The sequence below is a fragment of the Dermacentor variabilis genome, chromosome 7 (assembly GCF_050947875.1).
Source record: "Dermacentor variabilis isolate Ectoservices chromosome 7, ASM5094787v1, whole genome shotgun sequence".
NCBI lineage: Eukaryota > Metazoa > Arthropoda > Arachnida > Ixodida > Ixodidae > Dermacentor > Dermacentor variabilis.
In genome coordinates, this window is record NC_134574.1 from 117,437,344 (window position 1) to 117,450,544 (window position 13,201).

At 45.9% G+C, this 13,201-nt stretch overlaps 1 protein-coding gene across 1 annotated transcript in view; it reads right to left on the reverse strand.

The window, feature by feature from the left end:
- LOC142587061 (lipase member I-like) overlaps positions 1–13,201 on the reverse strand; it is an 82,667-nt gene that overhangs the window by 16,422 nt on the left and 53,044 nt on the right. Inside the window, exons 4-5 of the mRNA XM_075697946.1 lie at positions 10,048–10,359; positions 4,182–4,434 (exon numbers count right to left, since the gene is read on the reverse strand). Coding sequence (XP_075554061.1) covers positions 4,182–4,434; positions 10,048–10,359 — 565 coding nt within the window. The remainder of the gene's footprint in view (positions 1–4,181; positions 4,435–10,047; positions 10,360–13,201) is intronic.

Sequence of the window (13,201 nt, forward strand, 5' to 3'; positions counted from 1 at the left end):
AGAAAAAGGACAACCTACTAGGTCATTTCCTCCACACTTTTCACCTAGCGCGCGAAGGAGCTGGGGCCTCACCTTAGTTTCCTTCCTCCATGATTGAGTACGTTCCCGCCTACGTAAATACGCCACTTCTGGCCGAAGCATTGAATGTCCACTGACCCTGCCCATTGCCGATTCATTAGCCTTAGGCGGCAATCTGAAAACTGCAACCGATGGAGGCTCGGCTTGGTTCCTGTTCGTTGAAGAGCCGTAGAACATCCACTGCCGCAAAACGAGTGACAAAAATCATGATGGCGCAACTACAAATCGACATCTACAGGAACGCTCAAAGCCAGGCAAATGCCGTCTAAAGAAGACATAACTACGCAACGTACGAGCAGCACGCAGCACGACGTGGTCGTTGCCCGACATAAAGACTAATTGCTATGTAAGACCAAAAATCCCCCACAGTGACGTGCTCTTCCACGACCCCATAGTCAATGCTCTAATAGGCAGAGTGGCCGAAAAATCCGTCCTCAGCGGATTCTTCAATCCCAATACCATTCTGAAGTATCTAACGGTATACGGGACCCATTTTCATCATCGCCATCATCATCGTCATCATCACCTTCATCATCAATAACCTGGTTGCCCCCACTGCAGGGCAAAGGCCTTTGCCATGTTTCTCCAACTACCCCAGTCATGTACTAATTGTGGCCATGTTGTCCCTGCAAACTTCTTAATCTCATCCGCCCACCTAACTTTCTGCCGCAACCCTGCTTCACTTCCCTTCTCTTGCAATCTAGTCTGTAACCCTTAATGACCATTGGTTATCTTCTCTCCTCATTACATGTCCTCCCCATGCGCATTTAGTTTTCTTGAATTCAACTAAGATGACATTAACTCACGTTTGTTCCCTCACCCAATCTGCTTTTTTCTTATCCCTTAACGTTACACACATGATTCTTCTTTCCATAGCTTGCTGCGTCGTCCTCAATTTTTGAGTAGAACCCTTTTCATAAGCCTGCAGGTTTCTGCCCCGTACGTGAGTACTGGTAAGACGCAGCCGATACACACATTTCTCTTGAGAAATAATGACATCATGCTGTTCATTACCTGAGAATTCCTGCCAAATGCACCCCAGGCCATCCTCATTCTTCTGATTATTTCAGTGTCATGATCCGGATGTGCGGTCACTACCTGCCCTAAGTAGATGTATTCCCTTACCACTTCCCGTGCCTCACTACCTAACGTAAATGGCTCAGTGAGCATGTAGATCAGTGAGGATGTATTGCAGTTGGTCCCCTGAGTTACTAAGCAAGGCAATATCATCAGCAAGTCGCAAGTTACTAAGGTATTCTCCTTTAACTCTTATCCCCAATTCTTCCCAATCCAGGTCTCTGAATACCTCCTGTAAACACGCTGTGAATAGCACTGGAGAGATCTTATCTCCCTGCCTGACTCCTTTCTTTATTGGGATTTTGTTGCTTTCTTTATGCAGGACTACGGTGGCTGTGGATCCACTATATATATCTTTCAGTATCTTTACATACAGCTCGTCTACACCCCGATTCGGTAATTCCTCCATGTCTGCTGAGGTTTCGACTGAATCAAACGCTTTCTCGTAATCAATGAAAGCTATATATAACGGTTGGTTATATTCCGCACATTTCTCTATCACCTGATTGATAGTGTGAATATGGTCTACTGTTGAGAAGTCTTTACGGAATCCTGCCTGGTCCTTTGGTTGATAGACGTCTAAGGTATTCCTTATTCTATTCCCGATTACCTTAGTAAATACTTTGTAGGTAACGGACAGTAAGCTGATTTCAAGTCTTTGGCGTCCCCTTTCTTATGGGTCAGCATTATGTTAGCTTTCTTCCAAGATTCCGGTACGCTCAAGGTCATGAGGCATTGCGTATACAGGGCGGCCAGTTTTTCTAGAAGAATCTGCCCACCATCCTTCAACAAATCTGCTGTTACCTGACCCTCCCCAACTGCCTTCCTCCTTTGCATATCTCCCAAGGCTTTCTTTACTTCTTCCGGCGTAACTTGCTTAATTTCAAATTCCTCTAGACTATTCGCTCTTATATTATCGTCATGGGTGCCACTGGTAGTGTATAAATCTCTATAGAACTCCTCAGCCACTTGAACTATCTCATCCATATCATTAATGATATTGCCGGCTTTGTCTCTTAACGCTTACATCTGATTCTTGTGTATTCCTAATAATTTCTTCACTGCTCTTAAGCTTCCTCCGTTCCTGAGAGCATGTTCAAATCTATCCATACTATACTTCCTTATGAGAGCTGTCTAATGCTTGGTGATTCACTTAGAACGTTCTGCCAGTTTTATCCTAGCTGTAGGGTTAGAATCTCTCATACATTTTCCTTTCTTCATCAGATCATTCGTCTCCTACGATAACTTACTGGTATCCTGTGCAACTGTGTTACCACCGTCTTCTATTGAACATTTCTTAATGATGCCCATAAGGTTGTCGTTCATTGCTTCAACAGTAAGGCCCTATTCCTGAGTTAAGCCAAATGCCTATTCTGTAGCTTGATCCGGAATTCCTCTATCTTCCCTCGTACCACTAACCCATTCATCGCCTTCTTATGTGCTAGTTTCTTCCGTTCCCTCCTCAAGTCTAGGCTAATTTCAGTTCTTACCATCCTATGTCCACTGCAGCGCACCTTGAAGAGCACGTCCACATCTACGATGCCAGGGTTAGCGCAGAGTATAAAGTCTATTTCATTTCTCGTCTCGTCATTCGGGCTCCTCCACGTCCACTTTCGGCTATCCCGCTTGCGGTAGAAGGTATTCATTATCCGCATATTATTCTGTTCTGCAAACTCTACTAATAACTCTCGCCTGCTAGACCTAGAGCCTTTGCCATATTCACCCACTGACTTGTCCCCAGCCTTCTTCTTGCCTACCTTGGCATTGAAGTCGCCCGTCAGTATAGTGTATTTTGTTTTGACTTTACCCATCGCCGATTCCACGTCTTCATAAAAGCTTTCGACTTCCTGGTCATCATGACTGGATGTAGGGGCGTACACCTGTACGACCTTCAATTTGTACCTCTTATTAAGTTTCACAACAAGACCTGCCACCCTCTCGTTAACGATATAGAATTCCTGTATGTTATCAAATATATCATTATTAATCAGGAATCCGACTCCTTGTTCTCGTCTCTCCGCTAAGCCCCGGTAGCACAGGACGTGCCCGCTTTTTAGCCCCTTGTATGCTTCTTTTGTTCTTTTAACTTCACTGAGCCCTATTATATCCCATTTACTGCCCTCTAATTCATCCAATAGCACTGCTAGACTCGCCTCGCTAGATAACGTTCTCGCGTTAAACGCTGCCAGTTTCAGATTCCAGTGGCGGCCTGTTCTGACCCACGTATTTTTAACACCCTCTGCTGCGTAACAGGTCTAACCACCGCGGTGGTCAATTGCTTCGCAGCGGCGCAGCGTTGGCGTAGAGGTAGAGTATCCGTCTCGAGTACACGAGGACCGCAGTTCGAATCCCGGTGCCTCGCAATTTTTCACCGGATTAAAAAAAATCCGCGTGTTGATAAAATTGCGTAAACAGGCCTGGTGTGCGGCTTGATTTCGGTGACCATAACCGGTAACGCACTGCCTCACCAGAGCAGGATTGGCCACCCTGTTGCAGTACTTGGCCACAACCTGCTATATAATTACAACAATCAAACCCCGGTCGTCAGTCCCCAGCAGATCCATATTTTCTCACTGTAAAACATTTCTTTTCGGCAGCTGCATATGACTTTAGCAAAGGTCTGTGCTTAGAGTATAGCAGGTTAGAATAGATTAGACAGGAAACGCCGTAATTACGGGATAATTCTATCCAGCAGTAAACAGAGGTAGACGGCGCTGACTACTGAGGAGAGTCAGCACAAGTACACAACCACGGTCCAGTTATTTGGTTACAAAATTTGCACGCATATCATTCCAGTTAAAGGAGTCAACAATGGTGCACGGATGGTAGAGCAAATGTGTTTTGTTCAGGCCAACTACTACACCATTCTACCTTGACGGCACGTGTCTTCATATCTTTCGTGCCTCAATACATAATCTTTCTGTGATAACCCTGCCGAACGCTCAAGACTCACGGTGTTCTTCTAGGTGTACCATACTATACGTGGTATTTATTTAAAGCGATTATTGTTATATATAAATATTTACCTGTTATGCGTCCAAGTTTCTCTTGTTTGGCGTTGTAAAAATGGCGACCGCAAAACCCTGCTGCTTGTGCGCCCAAGCTGAATCCTATAACATGTATATTCTTTGCTTTCAATTTGCCATTAGATGTCGCAACCATGTCTTGAAGTACCTTTGAAAGCAAGACACCGGGCATGGCGCTGTTTGCGGCCGCGGCGGGATAATCAGGCACACGTGCTCCATTTACCCATGTAACAATTATGACGTTGCAGTCAACCTAAGAAAAGAGAAAATAAGTAATTGCGTAAAGAAAAGATGTAAACACTAAAACTTACGCTACGTGTTTATAATAACAATGATTAGAAAAATATAGAAGGGCCTGTAATTTGAGTGACACTGCATAGCGCATGCTGAAGCATAGCGAATATATCAACAGAAGCATTGGCAGCTGTTTAATTCTCTTCATTCACCTTATCCTTCTATCACGACAAATTTCTTACCTACATCGAATTTGATACAGGTATTTAAAAAGTCGCAGTTTCGCCCGCAACGTGAAGCATCGATTGCGATCGAAAATTAATGGACTGCTATACGAAGCAAGAATGACAGTTTTATTGGCTGTGTAACCTTGTAAACGTAAGCATACTAACCAATTTAAAAAGGATGGTGTCACGCACGCACAAGCAAACATGAAAATATCTCAATCGTTCTCCACGGAAACTCACTGTCACAACGCTGAAGGGGGAAAGCACTGCAGCAGTAGCGAACGAATGGAGCTCCGTGCTGCGTCTCGCATCAACGCGAACTAAGCCGCGGAAGCAGGGCGCGGTGGACTGCGTCCCCGCTATATATGGCTTTGAAGAGAGAGTAGTCCGGGCGAGCGCGCGCAGCCGCCCAGGTCACCTTGAGTTGAACGCCCCCCCCCCCCCTGTCTCCATCGCCCGCTCACGCTACCAAGCTTTCTCTTGCACAGAGAGCATACGTTGTTCGGCGATAATTTTATCGCCCTTGGACTCTATAAGGGATGTCACGGTTACGGCGACGCCGACGGCAGAAATGCACCGGAGTGTTCATATAATCGATAACGAAACAAAAGCGAAGGTTATGCTTTTTCGGGAACAATGGGGTCATGTATTCAAGGGGAATGAGGAGGAGGAGGAATGCACGTTTATTTTTTAATGTAACATCCCGGTGCGAACCACTGTTCTACTCCAGAAGGGAAGCTTTCTTATTCCAGGAAGGCTCTGGCATTCACTGCCACCTTGGCCATAACGACGAGGCGTCGGTGTTGTTTCAGGTCCTCGGGCACGAGCTGAGCTTGGCCTGCCATGTTTTGATACGGTCTTCGCTTTCTCATGTGACATTAGAATCTTTTGATGAGCGAGAAACGTTTTTGTCTAGATGCCATGGGCACTCGGGGATGAGGTGCGCCAAGGTGCCCGGTATGCCGCACATTGGGCACATTAATCCTTGTAGAATCCTACAATCCTTGTTGGTTCATGCATGAGAACTTTTTCGTTATTTCCAAAATTTACAGGTAGAAATATTTCAATGTTCCTGTTCAAAAGTGGGTGTACTAGCTAAACAGAAGTGTCTGGGATTGGAGGGCATCGTTTATGAAAAGAGCACTGATTCCAGCAAACTATAGAGACAGAGAGATAGTGCACATAGATAGGGCGCATTTACAATTTAAGAAACAGAAGACAATACAACAGAACTTTCAATGGCCTAATAGCGGAGGCAAGGAATACACGTTTTGACAACTTGAGAATGGAACGTCGAATGGCTTTATTCTAAAGTAAAAACAGGTTTGCCTAGGAATCTGCGCACGGCCTTCTTGTCGATGAGCTTTGGAACTTTGCCATAGCAGCTGTCTGCTAAGGTTCGGGGTGGGCTCCATATTTCCTGATGACGTGGCCCAGAGACAAATGCTATCGTAACTGAAGCGGCGCTTTTCCGGCGTCAGAATGAGCCCTGATGACTTGATGCCTTCTAGTACTGTCGCAAGCCGCCTATGGTGATCGTTGAAATTTCCGGCAAAGACGATGACCTCATCGAAATAGACAAGACAGGTCTGCACCTTCAATCCTGCTAACACCATGTCCATCACGCAGTGGAACGTTGCAGGCGTCAATCACAGTCTAAATCGCATGACCTTGAACTTACAGAGGCCGTCTGGCGTGATGAAAGCGATCATTTCGCGGTCTCTCTCGTCGACATCTATTTTCCAGTAGCCAGACCAGGGATCCATTGACGAGAAGTATTTAGCATTGCAAACCCGATCCAATGCCTCGTCTATCCCTGGGAGGGGGCACACCTCCTTCTTCGTGATCTTGTTTAGTCGGCGATAATGCACGCAGAAAGGCACGGTTCCGTACTTTTTCTTCACAGAGACAACAGGAGGTGCCCACGGGCTTTTCGACGGCTGGAATGATGTCGTCGCGCAGCTTCTCCTCGACTTGCCTTGCAGCTTCACGTTCTCGCGTCATACCTGGTGGAGTGGTCCAGCGCCCTCTTCGATTATTATGCGATGATTAGCAACGGGTGCGTCGTGTTGAGGTGTGGCTGGAGCATCGCGCCGTGAGCTCTCCCTTTCTCTGCGTATTCTTTCCTTATAGGCTTTGTCCGAATGGGAGTGTCTTGTGGATATGTCGTCAAGATAGTCGTGCCGGCTTCTTCATCGGCGGCGGAGGATCTTTGTCAATTCGACGTACAGTAACCGCACCTCCATAGGTTGCTGCGTTTAGTTTTCTGGATATGGGCTGACGGACCGGCCCCGCGTTGGACCAGTGCATGGTCGGCGCTGTAGTGACAGGTAGCGTCGTAGTGATGGCGAACGGGATTGTCGTTGCGGGCTCCACTGAGTAGCGGTGAGGTAGCCGGCGATATCACGTGGCCGTTTCACTTGGGGCTTCCGGCTGGGGTGGCGGCGATCCCCGGAGTTCTGGTTCTTTTAGTGACTGCTGAAGCTGTTAACTATGTCAGTGATCGAGGCAACCTGGCTCTGCTACCTTTATTACATCTTCTGCAGATCTTCCTGTACGACCGCTCTGATGGTCCCTCGCAGGTCATCGGTGCGTACCGCTTGAGCTTCGGCGGAGTTTGTTTTCAGCGCGGTCCTGTTATATTGCCTGGTACACTATTCGAGCGTCTTCTAGATAGTTGTGGCCTGCGAAACAAAATCAGTGACAGTCTTGGGCGGGTGGCATCTCAATCCGGCCAAGAGTTGTTCTTTCACTTCCTGCATCAAGAACAGAACTTTCTTTTCTTCAGACATGTCGGGGTCGACGTGGCGGAAGAGGCAGACGAACCGAGTCACTTCTTCTTCAAAGATCGCTATTTCTTCGTTATGCAGCTGTATGCGGGCTTCCAGTGGAGATTTGGCTCGCTCTTTGCGCACGACGCTCCTAAATGTACGCAGGAAGCCGCTACGGAACAAGTCCAATGTTGTAAGGGTAAGCTCCCGGATCTCAAACCAAGTTCTGGCGGCGTTTTATAAGGTGAAGTATACATGCCGCAACTTGTCGTCGGAGTCGCAGTTTTGAACTTGCGATTTATTCAAAGGTCTCCAGCCATATTTCTGTGTCTTCAGCAGCTGATCCACAAAACGTCAGAGCCTGCTGAGCTTCCGCGGCACCATGGGGGCGCTCGTGTTGCCACTGCGGTTGTAGACTTGACCACGACCTTCGTTGTCTCAGGCAGCAGTCCGCGTTCTGGGGACCGGTGTTTTAGCCTGCGACTTGCGCGATGGCCAGGAACAACGTTGGTGTTTTCTTCGCGGTCAGGGTTTTGATCACGGCTAGTCGAGGGAATCCGGTGCGCGAACGTAAAACAAATCCACCAGATGTCACGAAGTATTGACGGTGAAGAAAGCAGCAAAACTGTGAGTTTCGAAACTGGCGTCTTACTGGGCCAATTTGTGCCCTCAAAAGCAGCCTACACTCCCGGAACAACGACAGCGACGAACACACTCGGCGATCGTCCGAAATCTGATCGATCGGTCAAGAGCGTCGGCTTTTATACAAGAATAATCGAAGGCTCCAGAGTAATCGCTGGTATCCGGGTATCTCCCAGAAAGATCTATGCAATTCCCGTCGCACATCCAATCAGATTACACAAGCTTTGGTGGCAACAGACAGCATATAGAACTATCGATACCATTCGAGAAAATTCCGATACATACAGGCGCGTCCCGCGGGGAATGATAAGAATTGTTAGAAGGTGAAAACTGGTCACCCGAAAAGGTAATATACACGTGTCAAGATTACATTGAATCTTTCCTCCACATATTCGCCAGTGAACTGGTAAATATAGTTTAAAAGAACTTTCAAATACAGCATTTTTTGTGTCAGTGGCAAACCCACGTGCTCTCTTCGTGTAACGCAATTGAAGGTTTAGCATGTGGAATGTTAGTCTGGATGCCTGAGAAGACAGTACGTTTTATACATGAAGAATCCGTGTACTCAGTATGCGCAGGGAATCAGTACCATGTAGCGTTATAGAGGGTAATGTGATAATGAATAAAGGTACAGTGAATCCAGACTTCCGAATGACATGGTAGTAAGAGTCCACGAGAATCAGATTTAGTAAGTAAAATCCCAGCTATTTCGTACTAAAAACGAAGTAAGCAGCAGAAAAAAAGGCGGCGGGACTTCGTAACTACACAACGTAGACCACCGAATTAAAGAGATTACCACCGGCTATGGAGTCAGTTTTGCATTTTCGTCAGCAGAGAAGGTGTCTTGTGTATGCCTAGTAGTCCATCAAGGCGAGCCCGTAGATTGCAGAGGTCACAATAGCACTTTGAAGCTCAGTACTTGCTGTTTCATCTCTTCAATAACGTGTGTGTGCACCTGGTGCTGCTACTTTCGGCGATGCCTACATTGGGCATACGGGTAAGTGATTGAAAACCAGATTATGGCAGCACCCGAAATATCTTATAAGGGTCATGACACGCTCGTGTACAAGTTCTCGGTTTATACTAGTTAGTGCGAGCACAGGCTCCGATATACTTATACACACAAAGAAACGGGGCTCTCAGCGCGCATTTTAATCCGACATTTAATTCGAATCGCAGCTTCTTAACTTCTTCCACCGAAAGGAATCGCCATTTTGGCAAGGCTGTGTGACGTCATTAACTGAGGCACAACATCTGTGTCGTCTGTTTCGAAAGAGTTCGAGATCACATCGGATGTCTTTCTCCGCGCGTTACAGCACTCAATGCGTACCATTGGCGTCGCCACTGAATTGTGCGCGCAATTCTTTCACTTGTGTGATAAAATGCAGTAGAAAACCACAGAGATGCGACTGGAAGCACAAGCAAAAACAACTCCAATCACTTCCGGGTTCTGCAGGGCGCAAAAAGTACCCGACGCAGCCGTTTCGAGGTCTTTCAATAAATTTCTTCAGCACTCAGTGGGGTCACACTGCTTTGCAGTTGAACTGCGACATTGACAAATACGAATGTTTTACTACACCGAATGCACTCCAATTTAGCCAGCTTGCGGTGGGGCGCGTATAGTTTACCATGCAATGCATCATTTAGGCTCGGAAACTTGACGTCATGGCCCCTTTAAGCAAAACGCTGGTGCACATATGGCGGTGCACTATCGGCAGTTGGGATGTGTGCCTTTATTGGATAAGGCTGGGATGGCGTATCAACGACGGAAAAGCAAGGCGTGAAACTCTGGAAGCCTATGCCATGAAAACAGAAAATTGCTTGTGCTTCAACCAGCTATCCCAAACGCTCGATGAAAAAAAAGGCATTTTAGTAGAAATGTATGTGCATATTGATACAGTGAATAATATGTCTTAATATTTTGTGAATTTCCTTTCTTCTCATACAGGAAAGTGCATCTCTATGGAAGATATAAAATGAAACTTTACTGACCTTTTTCATCAATGCCATCCTCATTTCGTCCATCCACTCTAGTTTACCATTGAAGGTAAATCCATGTATTAAACAGAAAAGTGGCTTTTGCAAATCAATTTGCCAATTTGCCACATACTTTTGTTTCCATATATTGTGGTCCACCCTTATTGTGTAATTAAAATCCGAGCCATACAGAGTCATAACCGCACCAACTTTACTCGGTTCGTCAGGACCACCAATATAGAGGCCCATTCTGTCTTCAATATTGAAGCAGCCAATGCCTTCGTGGCATCTTGGAGTCGATCGTTTCCTCATCATAAATATCAAGACCTGTGAAAAAGATAGACACTTCGCATGACTGACATGTTTTCATTTCGATAGAATATTCTTAAGTGATAAGCGACTTGCAATTATGTAATGTGGGAAATAGTTGTATAATAAGTATGTGACATCCTTTGCGAAACCATTTCATGAAAACAAACGTTTTTCTTTTTGTTGCATTTCATGCATTCCTGCGAAAAAGAGGTACCTTACGAAAAGCTATTTCTTTTGTCTTAACCCATCTTAAAGGCAACGGGCATTTGCCCTACTTTTCTCGATGCATCCGAATATCAAAGCAATACCATGAGATTCGAGAACGCGCGTACTTTCACCGAGGTCATTGCTATATATATACCTACTCTATTCATAAATTTGCATATAGTATTTATGAACCAACTATAAGTGTCCTCAAGGCCATTAATATATTACTGTTGAAAACAAAAAGAAAATAGTAAACGCGCGTCATATCAAGAAGCTAGGAGCTTCAAGAATTAGGAGAACAACAAACGCGCGTTCTACGTCGAAAAATAGTTGGCTTCTTTACGTAGTAACTCCTGCATATGACTTAATTTTGCACTGTGCCTTAAGGGATCATGTATCAATTGCTTTTGAAGCCGTTTTGTCGTTCGCGATAAATTTTCGAGAGGGAGAGGGAATCGAGTCAATCGGCACACACTGTGATATCGATGCTATGCTGAAGAAAATGAAGGCTTGTCAGGACGAGGTTCTCAAACAGGTTGAAGAGCTCAAAAATGGACTAAATAGGGAGTGTGCTGCGCGGAAGGCAGTGGAAGAGACTTGCTTTCTCGTGTCCTTGATTTATTCGCCTTGTTTAACCTCAGTTCTAAAGACTTGAACCAGCCGAGGAAAAACTGAACAGGGCCGCCGTTGTGAACGAGAATGGTCATGACAATGTAACGCACTCCCCTGACGTGACAGGAGAGGGAGTGTCAGTAAAGCACGTGGAATCCATGCAACGTTGGGTGTAGGTAGCTAGGAGGAGCTGCAGCTACCTTGAGGCTACCTTGGAATCAGTGACCCTTGTCGAGTCCGATTCATGTGCAAAATGACAGAGGGAAGCAGGGACAGGTAGCAGAGAGTAAAATGGTGATTATCGCCGGCATCTCAAACCTGCCTAGGTGCTCAGAAGCAATTTTGGAGAGGGTGAAAGGCGATAAAAGAGTGGTGGCAGGGACATTTCCAGGGCAGTCACTGGGTTTGGTCATAGAGCGAGAAAAACAAAGCTCGCGGAAAATGCCTACGCGCGCAACCTTATCATAGTAGCAGGTGGGCTAAATGACGTCCTAAGCACGAAAAAGACAGCGCTTGGCGAAGGCGGCAATCGACTTGCGCGAACCATTCCCTCAGGTCCACGGCGTAGTGTGAACGGTGCCGGAGGTGCGTCTACGTGACAGTCAGTCACGTGCAAGGAGTGGTAGGGGCTGCTAACGAGGCGATATGGAAAATGAGCCAAGGGAAAGGTTACGAGGTTGTTGAAGTAAGCATGGTGGTGAGAAAGTGTGGTGGTTTTTAACGAGACGGGATGCACTTCAATGACAAGCTTGCACGCGAAGTGGGCTGGCAACTTGCTGGTCGCGCTGTTGCTTTTTAGAGCACCCACGGGTGCTCAGGAAACCAGAGTATATAGTAAAGAACAAGGTCCCCTAAGGGAATGTCAGAAAAGCATCGCCGTCAACAAGAGAAAAAGCAGGATAGCAAGAAAGAGAGATAGCCATTAAATAGGCTACATTAACATGCAGGGCGACAGAAGAAAGGAAAAGTGGGCAGAGATTGAGGCGCAGTTAAATAGAGAACAAATAGGGGGGAGGGGGGTATGCGGTTACAGAAATGCACTTTAGAGACTCGGAAGACGCGCCAGTGATTGAGAGTTATGTTTCTGAAGCGTGCAACAGAAATAAGTCGGAAAGAAAGGGAGGGGTAGCCGGAATGCTCGTCCATCAGGGGTCCAAATGGAAAAGAGTAAATTCAAAATGTCAAGAGCATCTTTGGTTATCAGGTACAAGGAGTGGGAAAAAAACTTCGCTGGGCGTTACGTATTTGTGGAGCAGTAATATTTTCACAGAGAAGCATAAGGAGTTAGTGGACTGCATAATTGCTGATATTGAGGGTTTCGAAAATTATACCGAAATTATGCTATTAGGTGACATGAGAGCCAACGTACAGGATTTAGATGGCTATACCGACAACAACGGGAAGTCAATGCTTTGTGAGCAACATAACCTCGTTGTCGTAGTTACAGGGCCTGATTGTGAAAGGCAGATCAAGTGGGAAGCGGGAAACTGGCAATCGACTATTGATTACTGTTTGATTACAGGAGGAATTCACGATAAGTTGAGAGAAATGGTCCTTGGTGAGGAAGAGTATAGCAACATAGGGCGTGACCATAAACGCATCATTTTGAAAATGGAATTTGTAGTTGGGAAATAAAGTAAGGAGTGCACAATGGACAGTCCAAATTTGAACGCTGAACAAATAACAAATATAGTAACTAGAGTCACAGAAGAACACGGCAAATGGCCAAGAGTAGGAATTTAGTCAACTTCTAAGTGAAATAATGACAGAAATACGAAAAGAGAAACAACTTCGTTCGGAAGAGAAGAAAAACCGAAAAGCTGGTGGAACAGGGAGATACGAGAAGCGATTGCCGAACGAAAGCAAGCATTCCCAGAGCAAAGAAGGCGCAGTTGCCGCAAGATGAGGTAGCCAGTAAATCGAAATGCACTGGGGAAAACGTCTATGGTTCAAATACTGGCGCAAGAAGAGATAAGAGGTGAAAGTGAATGCTGGTTGTTAGAAATACGTGAAAAAAAGGAGGCTGCACCTAGAATAT